Source organism: Choloepus didactylus, chromosome 9 (genome assembly GCF_015220235.1).
Source record: "Choloepus didactylus isolate mChoDid1 chromosome 9, mChoDid1.pri, whole genome shotgun sequence".
Classification (NCBI taxonomy): Eukaryota; Metazoa; Chordata; class Mammalia; order Pilosa; family Megalonychidae; genus Choloepus; species Choloepus didactylus.
The window spans coordinates 86,809,764-86,828,453 of NC_051315.1; the positions used below are offsets into that span (position 1 = coordinate 86,809,764).

An 18,690-nucleotide genomic window follows, 5' to 3' on the forward strand; every position below is an offset into this window, starting at 1 on the left:
GGATCATGACAGTTCTGTACTTAGCTTTTTGAGGAACTGCCAAACTGTATTCCACAGTGGCTACACCATTTTGCATTTCCACTAGCAATGAATGAGTGTCCCTATTTCTCCACATCCTTTCCAATACCTGTAGTTTTCTGGTTTTTTTTAATAGTAGCCATTCCTGGTAGGTATGAAATAATATCTCACTGTGGTTTTGATTTGCATTTACCTAATAGCTAGTGATATTGAGCATCTTTAAAAAGCTTTTTAACCATTTGTGTTTCTTCTTTGGAAAAATGTCTGTTAATGTCTTCTGCCCATTTTTTAATTGGGTTGTCTTTTTACTGTTGAGTTGTAGGATTTATTTATGTATTCTGGATATCAAACTTTTTATGTGCTTTTTAGCCATTTGTATATCTTTGGAAAAATATCTATTCAAGTCTTTTGCCCATTTTTTAATTGGGTTGTTTGTCTTTTCATTGTTGTAGGATTTTTAAAATATGTTCTGGATATTAAATCCTTATCAGATATGTGGTTTCCAAATATTTTCTCCAGTTGAATTGGTTGTCTTTTGAGTCATAAAGTCGTTTGAGGCATAAAAGTTTTTAATTATGAGGAAGTTCTATTCATCTATTTTTCCTTTTCTGCTCGTGTGTTAAGAAACCATTTCCTAACACAAAATCCTGAAGATGCTTCCCTACCTTTTCTTCTAGTAGTTTTTGTAGTACTTGTTCTTACATTTAGGTCTTTGATCCATTTTTAGTTAATTTTTGGGTATGGTTAGGGTTCCTCTTTCCTTCTTTTGCATATGGATATCCAAATTTTCTGGTACCATTTGTTAAAGAGACTATTCTTTCCAAATTGAGTGGACTTGACAGCCTTGCCAAAAGTCAATTGGCCAGTAGATGTGAGAGTCTGTTTTCAAACTTTCAGTTTGATTCCATTGGTCAATATATCTGTCCTTACACCAGTACAATGCTGTTTTGACCATTGTAGCTTTGTAATATGTTCTGAAGTCAAGCAGAGAGTCTTCCAGTGTTGTTGTTCTTTTTCAAATTGTTTTGGCTGTTCAGAGCCTCTTACCCACCCAAATAAATTTGATAATTGCAAAATAAGTTCTTGGAATTTTGATGGGGATTGCTTTGGATCTGTAACTCATTTTGGGTAGAATTGATGTCTTAATGATATTTAGTCTTCTAATCCATAAACACAGAATGCCCTTCAATTTATTTAGGTGGCTTTTGGTTTCTTTTAGCAATGTTTGGTGGTTTTCTACGTACAAGTCCTTTACATCTGTGGTTAAATTTTTTCCTAGATATGTGATTATTTTAGTTGTTGTTGTAAATGAAATTTTTTCTTGATTACCTCCTCAAATTGCTCATTACCAGTGTATAGAAACACTACTGATTTTTGTGTGTTGATCTTGTACCCCCCACTTTGCTGAATTTATTAGCTCTAGTAGCTTTGTTTTAGATTTTTCAGGATTTTCTATGTATAGTATCATGTCATCTGCAAGGAGTGCTAGTTTTACTTTTTCCTTTCCACTTTGGATGCCTTTTATTTCTTTTTCTTACCTAAGCGCCCTGGCTAGAACTTCAATAACAGTGGTGACAGTAGGCATCCTTCTCTTGTTCCAGATCTTAGAGGGAAAGCTTTCAGTCCTTCACCATTGAATACGTTAGCTGTGGGTTTTTCATAAATGCTCTTTATCATGTTGAGGAAGTTTTCTTCTATTCCCAGTTTTCTAAGTGTTTTCATCAAGAAAGGATGCTGTATTTTGTCAAATGCCTTTTCTGCATTAATGGAGGTGATCATGTGGTTTTTCCCCTTTGTTTTGTATATGTAGTGTAATGCATTAATTGATTTTTTCATGTTGTACCACCCTTGTGTACCTGGAATAAAACCCACTTGATCATGGTGTGTAATTCTTTTAAAGTGCTATTGTATTTGATGTGCAAGTATTTTGTTGAGGATTTTGCATGTATATTCGTATTGGTGTCTTATTTTCTTGTTGTATCTTTATCTGGCTTTTATAGTAGGGTGATGTTGGCCTTATGGTATGAGCTAGGTCATGTTGTTCCCTCCTCTTCAATTCTTGGAAAAGTTTGAGCAGGATTGGTGTTAATTCTTCTTGGAATGATTGCTGGAATTCACGTGAGAAGCTGTCTGATACTGGGCTTTTATTGGTGGGGAAGTTTTTGATGACTGTTTCAATCTCTTGTGATTAGTTTGTTGACATCTTCTGTTTCTTCTAGAGTCAGTGTAGGTTGTTCATATAGTTCTAGGAAGTTGTCCATTTCATCTAAGTTGTCTAGTTTGTTGGCACACATTGTTTATGGTATCCTCTTATGATCCTTTTTATTTCTGTGGTGGCAGTAATAATGTCCTCCCTCTCATTTCTCATTTTATTTATTAGCGTCTTCTCTGTTTTTTGTTAGTCTAGCTAAGGGTTTGTCAATTTTATCGATATTTTCAAAGAGCCACCTTTTGGTTTTGTTAATTCTCTCTGTTGTTTTTTTATTCTTGATTTCATTTATTTCTGCTCCAATCTTTGTTATTTCTCTTTTGCCAGATAAAGAATTTTTGTCTGGCAATTTTTCTCTTTCAGTACTTTATAACTGTCACTGCCTTCTCGCCTCTATGGTTTCTGATGAGAAACTGGAACTTAGTCTTGTTGATGATCCCTTGTATGTGATGAATTGCTTTTCTCTTGCTGCTTTCAGAATTCTCTCTTTATCTGTAGCATTTGATGTTCTGATTAGTATGTGTCTCAAAGTAGGTCTATTAGGATTTTTCTGTTTGGAATAGGTTGTGGTTCTTGGACATACATATTTATGTTTTTCATAAGAGTTGGAAAATTTTCAGCTATTACTTCCTCAAATTTTTTTGTGCCCCTTTTCCCTCCTCTTCTCATTCTGGGAAACCCATGATGCATATATTTGTGTGGTTTGTGCTGTCACTCAAATCCCTGAGATACTGCTCATTATTTCTTTTCTTTTCTGTATGTGTTCTTCTGACTCTATGATTTCAGTTGTTTTGTGTAGTTTGATGGTTCTTTCTTCTGCCTTTTCAAATCTGCTATTGTATGCCTCTAGAGTTTTGTTTTGTTTTAATTTTTATTGGGATTGTTCAGATACCATACGATTATCCAAAGATCCAAAGTGTACAGTCAGTTGCCCTTGGCACCCTCATACAGCTGTGCATCCATCACTGCACTTAATTTTTGTTCAGTTTTTAGAACCTTTTCATTACTCCAGACAAGAAATAAAGTGATAGAAGGAAAAAGGAAAAAAAAAAGAAAGAAAGAAAAGGAAACTCAAATCCGCCCATATCCCTAACCAACCCCCCTCAATTGTTGACTCGTGGTGTTGGTAAAGTACATTTGTTTTGTGTATGTGGTGTATTGCATTAATTGCAATACATATACAAAACATCTGTTTTGCATATGTATTGTATGTGTATTGCATATGTATTGCAATACATATATAAAACATTAGTTTTCTGTTTTTTAACTTATCAGTCTTCTAGGTTTGCTTCTAAATTTGCTGGCAAAGTTAACATTTTTTTGCAAGTTAAACGGATAAAGTCCCTATTTTGCAAGGTTCTTTATTGTAAAGTAAACTGATAGAAAACAGAGCCCCTAAAACATGCCTCCTGTTTTGTAAATTTGAAATTTGGAGAAGTAAAAACCTTTAAAGGAACATTTGGCAGGGGGTACTCTACATCTAATTGTAAGTAGAGTACAAGTATATCAAAGAAAGGAATATAACCACATAAATCAGTATATCTCTTTTATGATAAATAGAACTGTGAAGACATGGCATTTGTTGAAGAAAGGGATTTTGTGGTAGTTGAATAAAATAGACATTTTGACAGTCTGAGTTTCAGCAAACTCTAGGGGTATTAAGGGTAATGGTTCGGAAAGTTTTCAGGAAATTGGACAATCAGAACCAAAGCAGTTAAGCAAAATCTTAACTGGTATTGACAGTTTTCTTTAATTTCTATATCCTTTTCATTGATTTTTGTACTATTGTTGGCTCTTTCTTCTTCCCTTTTTCTTTTCCTTCTTTAACTCATGACTGCTGTTTCTTCTCGTTATATTCCAGTTATTATTTTCACATTAATGTTTTTTATTTCCCCATTTCCTATTATCTATTGCTATGAAATAAAACAACACTAAACTTACTGACTTTTAACAAAGATTTATTATTTGTCACAATTTTTCATGTCAGGAATTCACATACTTCAGCTAGGCAGTTCTTCTGTTACATGTGGCATCAACTAGAGTCACTCTCTCTACTGTATTCAGATTCATCTGGCCACTGGGCTGGGTTGGGCAGGACAGGCAGGGTTGAAAGGTCCAAGAATGCTTCATTCCATGTCTGCATCTTGGTGCTTCTGTATATGGCCTCTCTGAGAGTCTAGACTAAGCTTCTTTATAACATTGTGCCTGGATTCTCTGAGCAAAATTAGAAGCCACCAGGCCTCTTAAAGACTAGCCCTGGAACTGGCACAGCATTAAAAGGCCAGCCAAAACTCAAGGAAGGGAATAGACTCCACCTCCTGAAGAGTGGAAGAGCATGGTCATTCAGGAGGGACAGAACTGATGGTGGCCCTCTTTGGAGACTGTCAGCCACACCCCCCAACATAATTAGCTTACTTACACTGCAGTTAAAAGATTTAAACATCTGAATCATAATTCACCTATAAGCCTATAAGCAGAATCAACAGCAAGAAAATGCCATGCCAGTCAGTAAGCCTCTCCCAGAGTACATGGACTTTTACTTTACACACAGTTTTAGCATACTTGATTATTCTTTTCTTAATTAACATACAGATTAGAAGTAGAAATTTGTTGGTGATTGAAAGAGTTGTTAGAGGTAGAGTTACACTGATAAAAGAAGAAAGCAAAAGAAAGCCAGACTTAAGAGATAAGATAGGAAAAATTCAAATGTAAACAACGAAGCACAAAAATTATTATTTATTAATAATTGAGGACAGATTAAATTATGTTCACTGTCTAAGTAAGAAGTGGTAAGAAAATGTGTCTTTACTGAAAAGCAGCTAAGGGTCAATTGCTGTGATAGGTCATTTTAATAATGACCTCGTTTAATCCTCATAAAAATCTGTCATTTTCATTTTACAGATATCCTTATGTTCAATAAATTTAACAAACTCACCCATATCTCATAGAAGTACGTTGCAATTTTGGAATTCTAACTAAAGTTTGACTCTTTCCATTACATCACACTCAGGGAAATGTAAGATTGCTCTAAACACAGAATGAAATTCAAAAGAATAAGCTTTAGTTGGAACTTTGTATTCCTTTACTCCATTAAATAAGAGGTATTACACATATTTCATGTATTTCATTTAGTTTGTATATGACAGTATAGTACTGTGTACCCTATTCTTTTAAAGTAGATGAACTAAACCTTTTAGTGAGTATTCAGAAAAAGAATTATCATACAACTTTAGCTCATTTTATCATTTGCTTAGATCCTCTGATTAACTTCTAAAAAATTTTTTACCTCGTGTCTAAGTAATTTATATATATAGTTAACAACAGTTGTCCCCATAGGTGTTACCAACAAGTGAATATTTTTACTAATTGTGGTCTACAATTTGATACTAATATCAGATGTTTATTTCAGGGAAAGCAGAAATGGTTTATGAAGCAGAGCACAGAAGAATCAACTATTGGAAGGAAGCTTTCAGACCATAAGTTAAATAATACACCAGATGCTGACTGGCTTCAGCTCAAGCCCCTTGCCGGTAAACAAAATTCTGACTAAAGAGAAACATTTCAAACATAAGAAGTGAAATACTGCTTCTAAACTGTGCCTATGTTATTTGAAATTTCTTGTCTCTGTAGCTTCTCTAATATTAGTTTCTAACTTTCATTTCCTTAAATGTGAGTGTCTTAATTGTAATTTTATGTTAGTGTTTTTGATTAACTTCAGCCTTGTTTATTATTGGAATGTGGGACCAATTCATTCTATTTTTGGACAAGGGTCATTTTGCATTCTTCCCTTAAGCACCCCCCCCCACACACACAAAAAAGTGAAACAAAGGAAAAAGGCTTTTTAATTAGTGTTAATCTTTTTTCTTGTCTGTGCAAAATCCCTATGTCCTTCACATGTTTCTGATTTCATATGGAAAAACAAAAATCAGCCTGATTTTGTCGTATCTTTGTTCTTAAAAATCTCTGCTCATCCATACATTCTGCTGCCTACTAGATGTCATGAAGTAGCTTACAATTTTCAGGGAAACATGTAAATGTTTCTTTAACCTAATTTCTCCTCTTTCTGTGTTGCACTTGTGTCCCCCCTGAGTATACCAGTGATTTTCTGCAGAAAGGGGGAAGTGTAGGCTCTAACTTTAAAAATCTGCCTCAAAATACAATTTGGGAAGTATTAAGATCCTTGTCTTTGGAAGATTTCTTTGGTAAACTAGTTGAGGCCAATTTCAATTTGAAAATAAACATTTACATGTTGTTATCATGGATTCTGAACTTCTTCTAACCATGATCTCTGATTAGCATTGTAGGACAGATGGATCATTGAGGAATGCAAAGGACTGTGCCATCAGCTAACTGTATAATCTTGGTCAAATTATTTAAATATTATATGCCTTTGTTTTCTCAGATGATTTGGAGAATGTTAGAGTAGATGAACTTTAAGGTTATCTTTTTTTTCTCTCAAAAGTATGGGTTACATTTTGTTATGCTGTAAATTTACATTAATTTTCCACTCCTTGGTTTTTATCAGCTATTTCATGATGTACTTCTCTGGTTTCACAATATCATCATGCTTTTCAATTTTTCTCTTTGTTTTGCCTGCTGTTGATACTCTCATTTACTTCATTTGGAGTATCTTTTGGATCTCCAAAGAACTTAGATCGTTTCGTGTGTGTGTGTGTGTGTGTGTGTGTGTTCATTTATTTATTTTAATTAGAATTTGGAAAAGTTTGCTCTATAGAATGGCTTCTTATTAATTTGAAGGAAATATATTAATTTAAGAATTTTAAGAGATATTCACTTAAGAAATGTTCATTGCACTGCTATTCTGCCTGGATTAATTTAGCAAATGTGCATGCATTTTCTTGTTGATAAAGCATATCCTTTGTTATAAATATAGGAACTGATGACTCGGTTGTTTCTGAAGATCGGCTTAATGAAACTGAACTGACAGATTTAGAAGGCCAACAAGAATCCCCTCCTAAAAATTACCTTTGTGTAGAAGAAGAGAAAATCATGGATCATTCTCACAGTGATGGGTTACATACCATTCATGAGCATGATCTCCATGCTACTGCACATAACCACCATGAAGAGAGTAAAACTGTGCTGAGGAAACATAATCATCAGTGGCACCACAAACATTCTCATCATTCACATGGTCCTTGTCATTCTGGATCAGATCTGAAACAAACAGGAATAGCAAATATAGCTTGGATGGTAATCATGGGGGATGGCATCCACAACTTTAGTGATGGATTAGCGATTGGTAAGTAGATATGAAACCTGGGTTATAGTTTGTTGTTCTTTCAGATTGTTTTTCTTCTCCCACTATGCCTGTACTTTTCTTGTGAACCAGAATACGTAAGGTTAACATTTGGAGTTTAACAAATATATATCACACATTATTCTTGTTTGTTTTTTACAAAAGCTATGTTGATGAGTTTTGATAGATTTATTTGGGGGGCATAAAGATTTAATTTCAATGTTTTTTTAATTTTTTTAAATATGCAAACAAATATCTGTAGTATACTTCTTTAATAATTTGATTCTTCTTCAAAGTAGATTATCACCATAGTGAAAAAGCTCCCTTAAAATTATATTTTCAAATAAATTTACACATCCCTGAGTGAGAACAATCTTTGATTTAATTAAGGTTTTTCATGTCTTTGGAAAAATGAAGAAAAATTCTACAGTGTTAAGTATCTGTTGTACCAAATTCAAATATATTGTATTAGAATCCTGCTAATTTAAACTGGTATGCCAGTCTAGGAGAACATTAAATGTGATCAAAACATGACTTTCTTTGAGGTCCAGATTCTGTTGTCCCTCAGAGCCAATCTTTAGTTTCTTTTAAAGAGGAAAGATTTTATTTTTGAATCTATGATGTCTGTCAGTGATAAAGATTATACCTTCTTTTAGTATTTGAGTCAGATGCATGTTTACCTCTGATCTCAGTCCCCAAGTCAAGTTTGTACAAATACTTTATATCATTTGTGCTCTAGACCCGGAAAAGTTTGGGTAAGTACAATAGCCATTACATATTTATAAATATAAATATTAGAGAGCAAGCACAGTTATAAACTTACAAGAATTGAAATTGAGGATCAGGCTACTACTCAGACTGAAACATTGAAAACCATTACTGTTCGCAAGCTATTAGTGATTTAAAAAGCTAACAGTAGGGCTAAAATTTCATTTTCAAAATTTAAATTTAAATTTAAAATTTAAAAGGCTAAATTAATCAGTAGGGAATATTGCTTTCTGTGAGTAGTTCTTTCTCTGGTTTTCACACAACTGTTATACCTCACTATATGTTCAAAACCTGTAGAGTATAACAGCAACAAAATATGAAGTTTATTTATATAGTTGAAAGAGACAAAATCTGTCATTGTTAATAAAAATTGAAAAACAAAAGTCAGTAAACATCACCTGTTTTTTTCCCCCCACCTCCAGGAGCAGCTTTCAGTGCTGGATTGACTGGAGGAATAAGTACTTCTATAGCGGTATTCTGTCACGAGCTGCCACATGAATTAGGTAATATTACTTTAAAAATTTTATTAGATTTCATCAAAATTAAGACTTCTTCAATTGCAAAATGCATCTGAGATGTTAAAACAAAAAACGCTGATGGCAAGGATAAAGTGCTATTGATTGTAAGGCATATTCTGATGCTAAAATATGAAAAAAAAATTGCTTCTTAAGATTGATGAAATATATCATTTTCTATCAACTTTTCTTTGCATTTGATAACATAATTATGCTGTTCTGAAGAAGGATCATAGATTATTCCAGATATAGAATTCTTGGCTGGCAGTTTTTCTGTGAGTATCTTAGATATGTCATAACACTGCCTTCTGGCCTCCAAGGTTTTTGTTGAGAAATCCACACATAGTCTTATCAGGCTTCCCTTGTATGTGATGGATCGCTTTTCTCTTGCTGTTTTCAGAATTCTCTCTGTGTTTGTCATTTGTCAATCTGATCTGTAAGAGTCTTGGTGTAGGTCTATTCAGATCAGTATATTCTGTTTGGGGTATGCTGTGCTTCTTGGATCTGTAATTTTATGTCTTCCATAAGAGTTGGGAAATTTTCTGTGATTATTTCCTCCATCATTCTTTCTGCCCCTTTTCCCTTCTCTTCTCCTTCTGGAACATCCATCTTATGTTTTTTCTTGTACTCTGTATTGTCATTCAATTTCATAAGACCCTGTTCATATTTTTCCATTCTTCCCTATCTGTTCTTTTGTATGTAGGATTTCAGATGTCATGTCCTCTAGTTCACTGATCCTTTCTTCTGCCTCTTCAAATCTGGTGTTGTAAGTCTCCATTGTGGTTTTCATCTCTTCTGTTGTGCCTTTCATTTCCATATGTTCTGGCATTTGGTTTTTCAACCTTTTGAGTTCTGTATGGTCACTCAGTGCCTTCTTTATATCCTTCATGTCTTTTGTCACATTTTCCTTTAACTTGTTCATTTGATTTTAGAAGATTTATTTGAACATCTTTATTAGTTGTTTCAATTCCTGTCTCTCATTTAGAGTGTTAGTTTTTTCCTTTGACTGAGACATATCTTCATGCTTCCTGGTATGACTTGTGATTTTTTGGCTGGTATCTAGGCATCTGATTTTCTCTCTTTGTTTATTCTGGAGGTCATTTTCTTTCTTTTACCTAGGGTTTTCTTGTTGGCTGGCTGGCTTCTCTATTTGTTCTTAGACTTTCAGTTCAACTTATTCTAGACTTCTAGCATGGCTTCTGTTTAACTGATGAGATTTTTTCAGCTCTTGTTTTTCTGGTTCATGTCCTGTCTGTACAGAAGGTTTTTTTGAAGAGGGTCTCCCCAGATAGGATCAACCCCAGTCAGATTTTCTCTGACAGGACAGGCCCAGGACTCAGGAAGAGGGTTTAATCAGTAATAAGTTACCCTGAGAATGGCACCCAGCAGGATGCCATTCTTTCTTGTGAAGCCTCTTGATTCTGTGCTTTTTCAATCCTGTCCAGCAGGTATGCTTGTCAGCGCACCGCTCCCCACCTGTATTAAGTGGTACTGTGCCTTTAATTCTCAGCAGACCCTGTCCCTGCCAGGGGTGTGGTTGAGATAGAGGCTGAGGCAGAGGGCGGGCTTAAACTGTTTCTGTTTCAATTCAAGTCTGAATTCTCTGAATGACAGCCATCACTTGCACTGGGCCCTGGCCATCTCCCCCTTCCTTGGGGAATATATGCCCTTCAGGGAATTATTTCATTCACCTGACTAGTTACATTGTCTCCCAGATACTCCTTACCTCTGCCTTTGCCTGGGGCAGTGTTGACAACTGAAAAAGCCTGCTGCTTTCTTTATGCTAAAAAGTTAAAAAAAATAAAATAAAATCCTTTACAGGGCCCATCCCTAACCTCCTGGTTCACAAATTAAGACCTGGAGTCAGTACCCAGCTCTCTGTGCCCCTTTCCTTGGGGCACAGCCCTTTTCTAGTATTCTGCACTCAGCCAACTCCAAATGCCTGTTTTTGTTTTTTTTTTCTTTCCTTCAGCCCCGACTCCTCTCTGCTTTGGAAAGACCTCCAGCTTCCTTTCGTGTTTTCTCCAGGTTTATCTGTGCCCACAGCCTGTATTCAGCAGTCCAAATTTGTTAATTAAATCCTAATTGGAGGTTGGTTGGGCTACCTTTCCTTGCTCCTAGCAGAAACTGCTTCCTTTTCCCACAGGGTAGTGACTCCAAACAAGGCTGCTGTTCTAGTGGGGTAGGGGTGCCAGTCTTCACAGATTGAGAGACTTGACTTACAATTCTGCACTGTGATCTCAGCCCTTCCAGCAATTCCAGCCTGGTATATGGTGTGTGTCTCATCACAGAGGTCCCCCAAACGCTTGTTCCAGACAGTTCCTGGCTATTTACTAGCTGCCCTAGAGAGCAAATGAAAATTCCACACCTACTTGCACTGCCATTTTGCCCTGCCTCCAAGATCATAGATATGACTGCTTTATTGAAAACAACTTTTAAAAAGAAATATCATTTCTTGATTTAAATATCAAATTTTGCTTTTAATCCAATTTGAATATATTTTCTATGCCATGTAAATTATTTATAATTTTAAAACAGTCAGGGTAAAGTTTGCAGGCCAGGTAATTGAAAATCATCCCAGAAGTAGCAAAGGCAGTTTTTTTTGTAAATAATGAGAAGGCAATATTGATGTCCAAAAAAGCAAACTGGACGTTTAAGACTAGTGGGAAACAGTGTTAACTTTTATCACTAATCAGCATTGAGATTTTGGTATAATCACATAACTTCCAATCCTCTTATTTTCATCTTTAAAGTGACCAGAGAGTTCGATTATTTCTTTGTTCCATCCTTTTTTTTTTTTTTTTTTTCAATGTAACATAACCTTATCCAAAAATTCTGTTAGCTTATGTGCTTTTAATGGAGTGGAGCCTAATGCTCAAAGAGTAATTTTAAATACCTTTTTTTTTTTTTTTATGTTTCCTTGCTTTATTAATAGACTTTCTGTAATAATAATATGTAAAACATTTTTGCTTAGTTTGGATTTCCTTCTTTTTTTATCCTTAAACTTACTCCATTTCCCTCCCCTGACATAGACAGTCATTCTTTTATTTGTTATGTAACTTTCGTTGTGTCCCTACAAAATGTGTATTATTGTTTTATATTCATGTATTTTTAAATTATGTAAATGGTATTATGTTATATCCCATTGTATTTCCTATCTTTGGTTACTGACAATTATGTTTTAAGCTCTATATTGGGTTTCCGTGAGTTAATCTGATCTGTTGCTTCTACCTAGTATTCAGAAGCATTCTGTGTACCACGTTTTAAATATTTAGTTAGCTCCTAATATTGGATACACCCACCTGTTCCTTAGTTTCCTGAATATCCATAGACTTGGAACTTATTTACCTTTGTGAGAACTTCTTTTTGCGTATATATGCAGGGTCATAGAGTATGCCTGCTAAGGAAGTACCATTTTGCTACCCAGAATGGCTCCACTAGTCTAATCTCTAAACAGCAATATCTGTGAATTCTTATTTTACCATGTGAACACTTGACATTATCTAACGTTAAAATGATATTCCTTTGTTGTTTTTAACAGTTGGCTTTTATTGGTCTACCAATGATGTTATAGTTTCTCTTCATGTTCAGTAGAGCTTTGTTTGGTTTTCTTCCTATACAAATCGAAAAACAGTATTAAAAGATGTGAATGTGTATTCACATAGGAAATACCTGAGGATTGTGGAGATGGCAGTAATTTGAAAGGAAAAAAATCTCTATCTTTTCAGTGTTCAGGGAATTTCTTTATGTGCCCTAATTTAATTTCTTTCTTAAAACTTGCCAGGCTATGCCTGTGTTTAATTGCCTAGGTTGGTAGTAACCTCATTGCTAATTTTGAATAGCAAATGAATGCATTCATATAATTTGCTTAAAAAAATTAACTTCTCACATAAAGCAGAATGTGTTAGTGCATACTTGGTGCTGATTACTTATAGATTTGTTTACCCTGCCATACTTGGGCACACAATCTTATCTTTTTCATTCCTGTAATCATTTACCTAGACCAAGTTATCATTGCCTTCATTGTCTTTTGCTTGGACAGTTTCCGTAATCTTTCTATCTCTGGTTTCATTCTTTTCCAGTCCATCTCATATACTGTATTATCAGATATATTTTCCTAAAATATGGCTTGCTTATGTAATCAAAACCTTCCAGTAGCTTCCTTAAATATATAACAAAGTTTAGATTAATTAGTCCTACTTCAGTGACTTTCACATCTGGTCTCTATCTACCTTCCAACCTTACCTGTTGCATGTTTTCCCCTTTACCTAAACACAATTCATCAAACATGTATTTGGCATGCCTTCATCTGCTCTTTTGAGTATGCCATCCTCCTACTTGGCTTGTCCTACTACCTCTATTCCTAGTTTATCATGTTGACTCTTTTCCTTCAACTTCAATACCTCAAACCTTGGATTATTCCTTTCTCTAAAACTTTTATCACTTCCCTTCTCTGGAGCCTTCTTTGGGGATTTAGTATATTTCCTTCTTAGATGTCTTATTTCTTAAACAATAGTTTCATTATGTGTAGGCACTATATTTTATACCCTTCTTTAACTGCTTTAAATTTTTTCATTGTATATTTGATATATTTCTGATACTACTAGATTTTTGCAAACTAAAAGTCCAGTTGTTTTGTTTCCTTGGTTCAGTTTTATCTTAGAATTCTTTCCTGTGTTGATAAGAGGCTTATCTGCCAAATACTTCCCTTAACTCAATTCTGCAGCATAGAATTCAAGGTTTTCTGTCACCTTTTGATATATTTTCTTTACTTTTTAAATGTAGAAGTTGTACTTTTACAGAAAAACTGTGCATAAAATAAAAAGTTCCCATATACTACTGTATTGTTAACACCTTGCCTTAGTGTGGTACATTTGTTAAAATTCACAAAAGAATGTTTTTATAATTGAACTATTAACTATAGACCATCATTTACAATAGTTATCACCGGTTGTGTTTTACAATAAATTTCTATTTGTGTGTTTTTAAAATTTTTATTCTACTAAATACAACCTGAAATTTCCTCTTTTAACCACATTTGAATACACAATTCAGTGCTGTTAATTATGCTCACAATATTGTAATACTGTCACCACCATCCATTACCAAACTTTAGGTTCAACCCAAATAGAAACTGTACAATTTAAGCATTAACTCCCCATTTCCTACCCCTACCCCAGGCCCTGGTAACCTATATACTAGTTTCTAACTAGATGAATTTTCTTATTACAATTATTTCATATCAGTGAGAGCATATAAAATCTGCCTTTTTGTGTCTGGCTTATTTCGCTCAATATGATGTCTTCGAGGTTCATCCACGTTTTTGCATGTATGACAATTTCATTCCTTTTTATGGCTGAATAGTATTCTCTTATATGTATACATACACCACATTTTGTTTATTCATCGGTTGACGGACACTTGGATTGCTTCCAGCTTTTTGAACAGTTGTGAATAATGCTGCTATGAACATTGTTGTTCAAATATCTGTTCAGGTCCTTACTTTCAGTTCTTTTGGTTACGTACCCAGTAGTGGGGTTGCTGGGTTATATGGTAACTCTACACTTAATTTTCTGAGGAATTGCCAAAGTGTCTTGCATGGAAACTGCACATTTTGCATTGTGCCAACAGCAATGAATGAGTGTTCCTGTTTATCCACATTCTCTTCAGCACTTGTAATTTTCCATTTTTTACCATAGTCATTCTAGCTGGTCTAAAATGTGTTTTTTGTTTTGTTTTGTTTTGTTTTGTTTAGAACATCTTAAATTTTTAATCCTTTCTTTACAGATACCTAGACCACTTTTGAATAAGACAACTGTAGAAAGTTAGTAACTGCCACTAATGGAACGCCAGGTGGTGGCACGTGTCAATTTTCCAGAGTCCTGTTTTGTGGGGTGTCTGAATGCACTGCTTGGGGTCTCTGCTCATACTGGCTGGAATCTAGTCACAGCAGGTTTTAGTCCACAGGTCGCTCTTCCTCATTATTTCTTTGTAAACTCTTCCATATTCTTACAGAATTTTTTACCGTCCTTAGAGTATTATTCAGCTAGGTCAGCCCGAAGCAGGTGCTCAGGTTGGGGGTTGTTCACCAGTGCAACGAGGGACTGGATGACTGTCGGTTTTGGTGGCTGCCTTCCAGTTTTCAGCACTAATTACAGGCAGACAGACCTGCCTCTTTTCATCAATGTTTGGGTGGTAGATCTTTGTTTTAAATGTGATTTTCGGTGGTTTGAATGGGTACTCTGCTGGAAAGTTGATTTCGATTCTGAAGGCGCCCTTATCATGTGGAGGGTTGTCAGGAACAATAAGCCCTTGCCAAGTCAGTAAATGAGCTTCATCAACCTGGATGTTATAGAAGTTTTTCATTCCACATTTGTGGACTTCTTCAAGCTCCTTCATCAGCCTCCTGCTGGCTGCCATCTTGGATCTGGTTCTGCTGCCTGAAATGGGTTTTGATTTGCATTTCACCAATAGTTAGGGATATTGACCATCTTTTCATATGCTTTTTGCCTATTTTAATAGCTTCTTTGGAGTAATGTCTATTCAGGTCTTTTGCCCAGTTTTTAAATTGGGCTGTTTGTTTTTCTGTTGTTGAATTGTAGGATTTCTTTGTATATTCTGGATATTAAACCTTATTGGATATGTGGCTTCTGACTTTTCTGCTATTCTGTAGTTTCTCTTTTTACTTTCATGATACAGTCCTTTGAGGCACAAAAGTTTTAATTTTTTTTTTTATTAGAGAAGTTGTGGGTTTATAGAACAGGATTCCCATATACCACCCTCTTATTAACACCTTGCATTGGTGTGGTACATTTGTTACAATCAATGAAAGCACATTTTTATGATAGTGATTTTGTACTATTTAGTTAATAGTCCATGATTTAATTTAGGGTTCACTATTTGTGTAGTAAACAAATCCAGTTACATGGATTTAAAAAAATTGTTCTATTACCATATATGCAACCTAACATTTCCCCTTTTAATCACATTCACATATGTATTTCGGTGCTGTTAATTTCATCCAAAATGTTGTGCTACCCTCACCATCATCCATTATATATTACCAAAACATTTCCATCATTCCAAATAGGAACTATGTATGTCTTTTTTTTTCCTAAACAGCTATATTGAGATATAATTCACATGCCCTATAATGAAAATGTTCAAAGATTGTGATCAATGTACAACTGTGAACAACTGATTGTACACTTTGAAGGATTGTATGTTATATGAATATATCTCAATAAAATTGAATTAAAAAAAATTCACATGCCATACAATTCATGGAAGAATGCCATTCATGGTTTTTAGTATATTCACAGATATGTGCAACCATCATCACAGTCAATTTTAAAACATTTTCATCACCTTTAGCTGTTACCCATCCCTTCATCCCCTGCCTTCAGCCCTAAGTAACCACTAATCTATTTTCTTTCTCTAAGATTTGCCTATTCTGTATATTTCATATAAATGGAATCATATAATAATGGTATTTTGTTGATTGACTTCTTTCGCTTAGTATGATGTTTCCAAAGTCCGTCCAAGTTGTAGCATGTGTTAGTACTGCATTCCATGTTTGTTGTTGTTGCCTTAAAACACCATCCAATTATTATCACACAGTTTGCAATGCTCAGGAGTCCAGGTATACCTAGCCAAGTCCTTTCCTCTGCAATTAAGATATTGGCTGGGGCTGCATTTTCATTTGAGGCCTCAAGTCCTTTTCCAAGAACATGTGGTTCTTGGCAGAACATTATTCATCCATAAGAAGGATGAACTTTGAAGACATTATTATGACTAAAGTAAGCCAGACACAAAACGACAAGTGTTGTGTGCTATCACTGATATGAGATGTTTTAGCTATTGATGAGAGTTGTTTGAAGCCAACTGTTATTGTAGAGGTGTCTATTTCTTCAGTTTGGCCAGTGTTTGCCTCATGTGTTTTGGAGCACCATGATTAAGTGCATAAATATTTGTAATTGTTATTTCTTGTTGGTGGATTGACCTTTTATTAATTCATAATGTCCTTTGTCTCTTGTAAAAGCTTTTGATTTAAAGTTCATTTTGTCTGATATTTACTGTATCTACCCCAGCTCTGTTGATTACCATTTATATGGATTATCATTTTCCATATTTTCACTTTCAACCTCTTTGTGTCTTTGGGTTTAAGGTGAGTCTTTTGTAAACAATATTTAGTGGGATCATGCTGTTTTTTTTAATCCATTAGCCAATCTTTGTCTTTTAATTGGGGAATTTAAGCTAGTAACATTCAGTATATTACTGTAAAGGCAGTACTTATTTCAGCCATTTTGTTCTTTTGTTTTTTGTTTTTTTTTTAATGTCACATCTTTTTTGCCTCTCTTTTCCTTTATTGCAGCCTCTTTTTTCACAAAAGTTGATCATTTGTGATGTATCTGCCTGTTGTCTTTCTTATTTACTGTTTCTGTATATTTTTACAACCTACATCTATAATCTAATATGAAAAGATAACAACTTAACTTCAATAACATATACATCCTCTGCTCCCGTATCCCTTCATTTCCCCTCTTTATGATGTTGTCCCATATTACCTCTTTATGTTTTGCAAGTCCATTATTAGGAAATAGGACTATTTCTTGTTTAATTGTATTTTAGCTCTTATAGGAATTAAAGAGTAGAGTTATATGTTGAGGTTACAGAATCCTTGGGTTTTACAGTTACACATTTAGTTAACTTTACTGAAGATCTTCCCTTCTTCACTCTACTCCAAGCCACTCTCTCCTGGCTTTTCCTTTCAATCCGCAGAACTCCTTTTAGCACTTCTTATGGGGCAGCCCAGTCTTTTGTTGATGAACTCTCCTAGTTTCTTTTTTTTCTGTGAATGTTTTAAACTCTCCCTAATTTTTGAATGACAGTTTTGCTGGATAAAGAAATTTTGAGTGTATTGTATCACTGCCTTCTTGCCTCCATGGTTTCTGGTGAGAAATTGGAACTTAGTCTTATTGAGGATCCCTTGTATATGACGAATTGTTTTTCTCTTGCTGCTTTCAGAACTCTCTATCTTTGGCATTTGACATTCTGATTAGTATATGTCTCAGAGTAGGTCTGTTAGGATTTATTCTGTTTGGATTACGTTGCACTTCTTGGGCATGTATATTTATGTCTTTCATTAAGGGTTGGTAAATTTTTGACCATTATTTCCTCAAATATTTTTACTGCCCCTTTTCCCTTCTCGTTCAGGGACACCCATGGCACGTATGTTTATTCGCTTTGTGATGTCATTCAGATCCCTGAGAAACTGCTCAATTTTTTTCCTTTCTTTACTGTCGGTAAGATTTCAGTTGTCTTTTATTCTCGTTCACTGATTCTTTCTTCTGCCTGTTCAAATCTGCTGTTGTATGCCTCTAGTGTTTTTAATCTCTAGTATTGTGCTTTTCTTTCTAATTTCTGTTGTTTCTCTTAAACTTTCTAATTTTCCTTTCTGTTCTTGCATTGTCTTCTTAATATCCTTTATTTTTATATCTACTATTACTTTATTTCTATTCATATTTTTCTTCACATCCATGAATTGATTTAGGAGATTTGTTTGAATTTTTTTGATTAGTTGTTCCAAATTCTATGTCTCCTTTCAAATTTTGATTTGTTCTCTTGACTGAGCCATATCTTACTGTTTCTTAGTATGGCTTGTAATTTTTTTTCTGATATCTGGGCATCTGATTATTTTGATGTATGAACTCTGGAGATCAGTTTCTCCCTCTTGCTTAGGATTTTATTGTAAATTGGTTATATGTTAAGGCGTGATACTTCATCCAACTTTTAGGGTAGCCTGTGTTTAGCTATTCAGATTTTCTCTGGTCTCTGCATCTGATTCTTGCCCTGGATAAATGGTATAACTTTTAAGATTGACCTTTTATGTATATATCATATCATTTTTTACCTCCAGG

General features: G+C 34.6%; 1 protein-coding gene and 1 pseudogene across 3 annotated transcripts in view; one reads left to right on the top strand and one right to left on the bottom strand.

Moving 5' to 3' along the window:
- Nucleotides 1-18,690, top strand: part of SLC39A10 (solute carrier family 39 member 10) — a 184,673-nt gene that overhangs the window by 146,128 nt on the left and 19,855 nt on the right. For all 3 annotated transcript variants that reach the window (XM_037850660.1, XM_037850661.1, XM_037850662.1), the window contains 3 exons: nt 5,637-5,757; nt 7,122-7,490; nt 8,678-8,758. In XM_037850660.1, the coding sequence (XP_037706588.1) occupies nt 5,637-5,757; nt 7,122-7,490; nt 8,678-8,758 (571 nt within the window). The remainder of the gene's footprint in view (nt 1-5,636; nt 5,758-7,121; nt 7,491-8,677; nt 8,759-18,690) is intronic.
- On the bottom strand, nt 14,727-15,190 carry LOC119544999 (annotated as a pseudogene).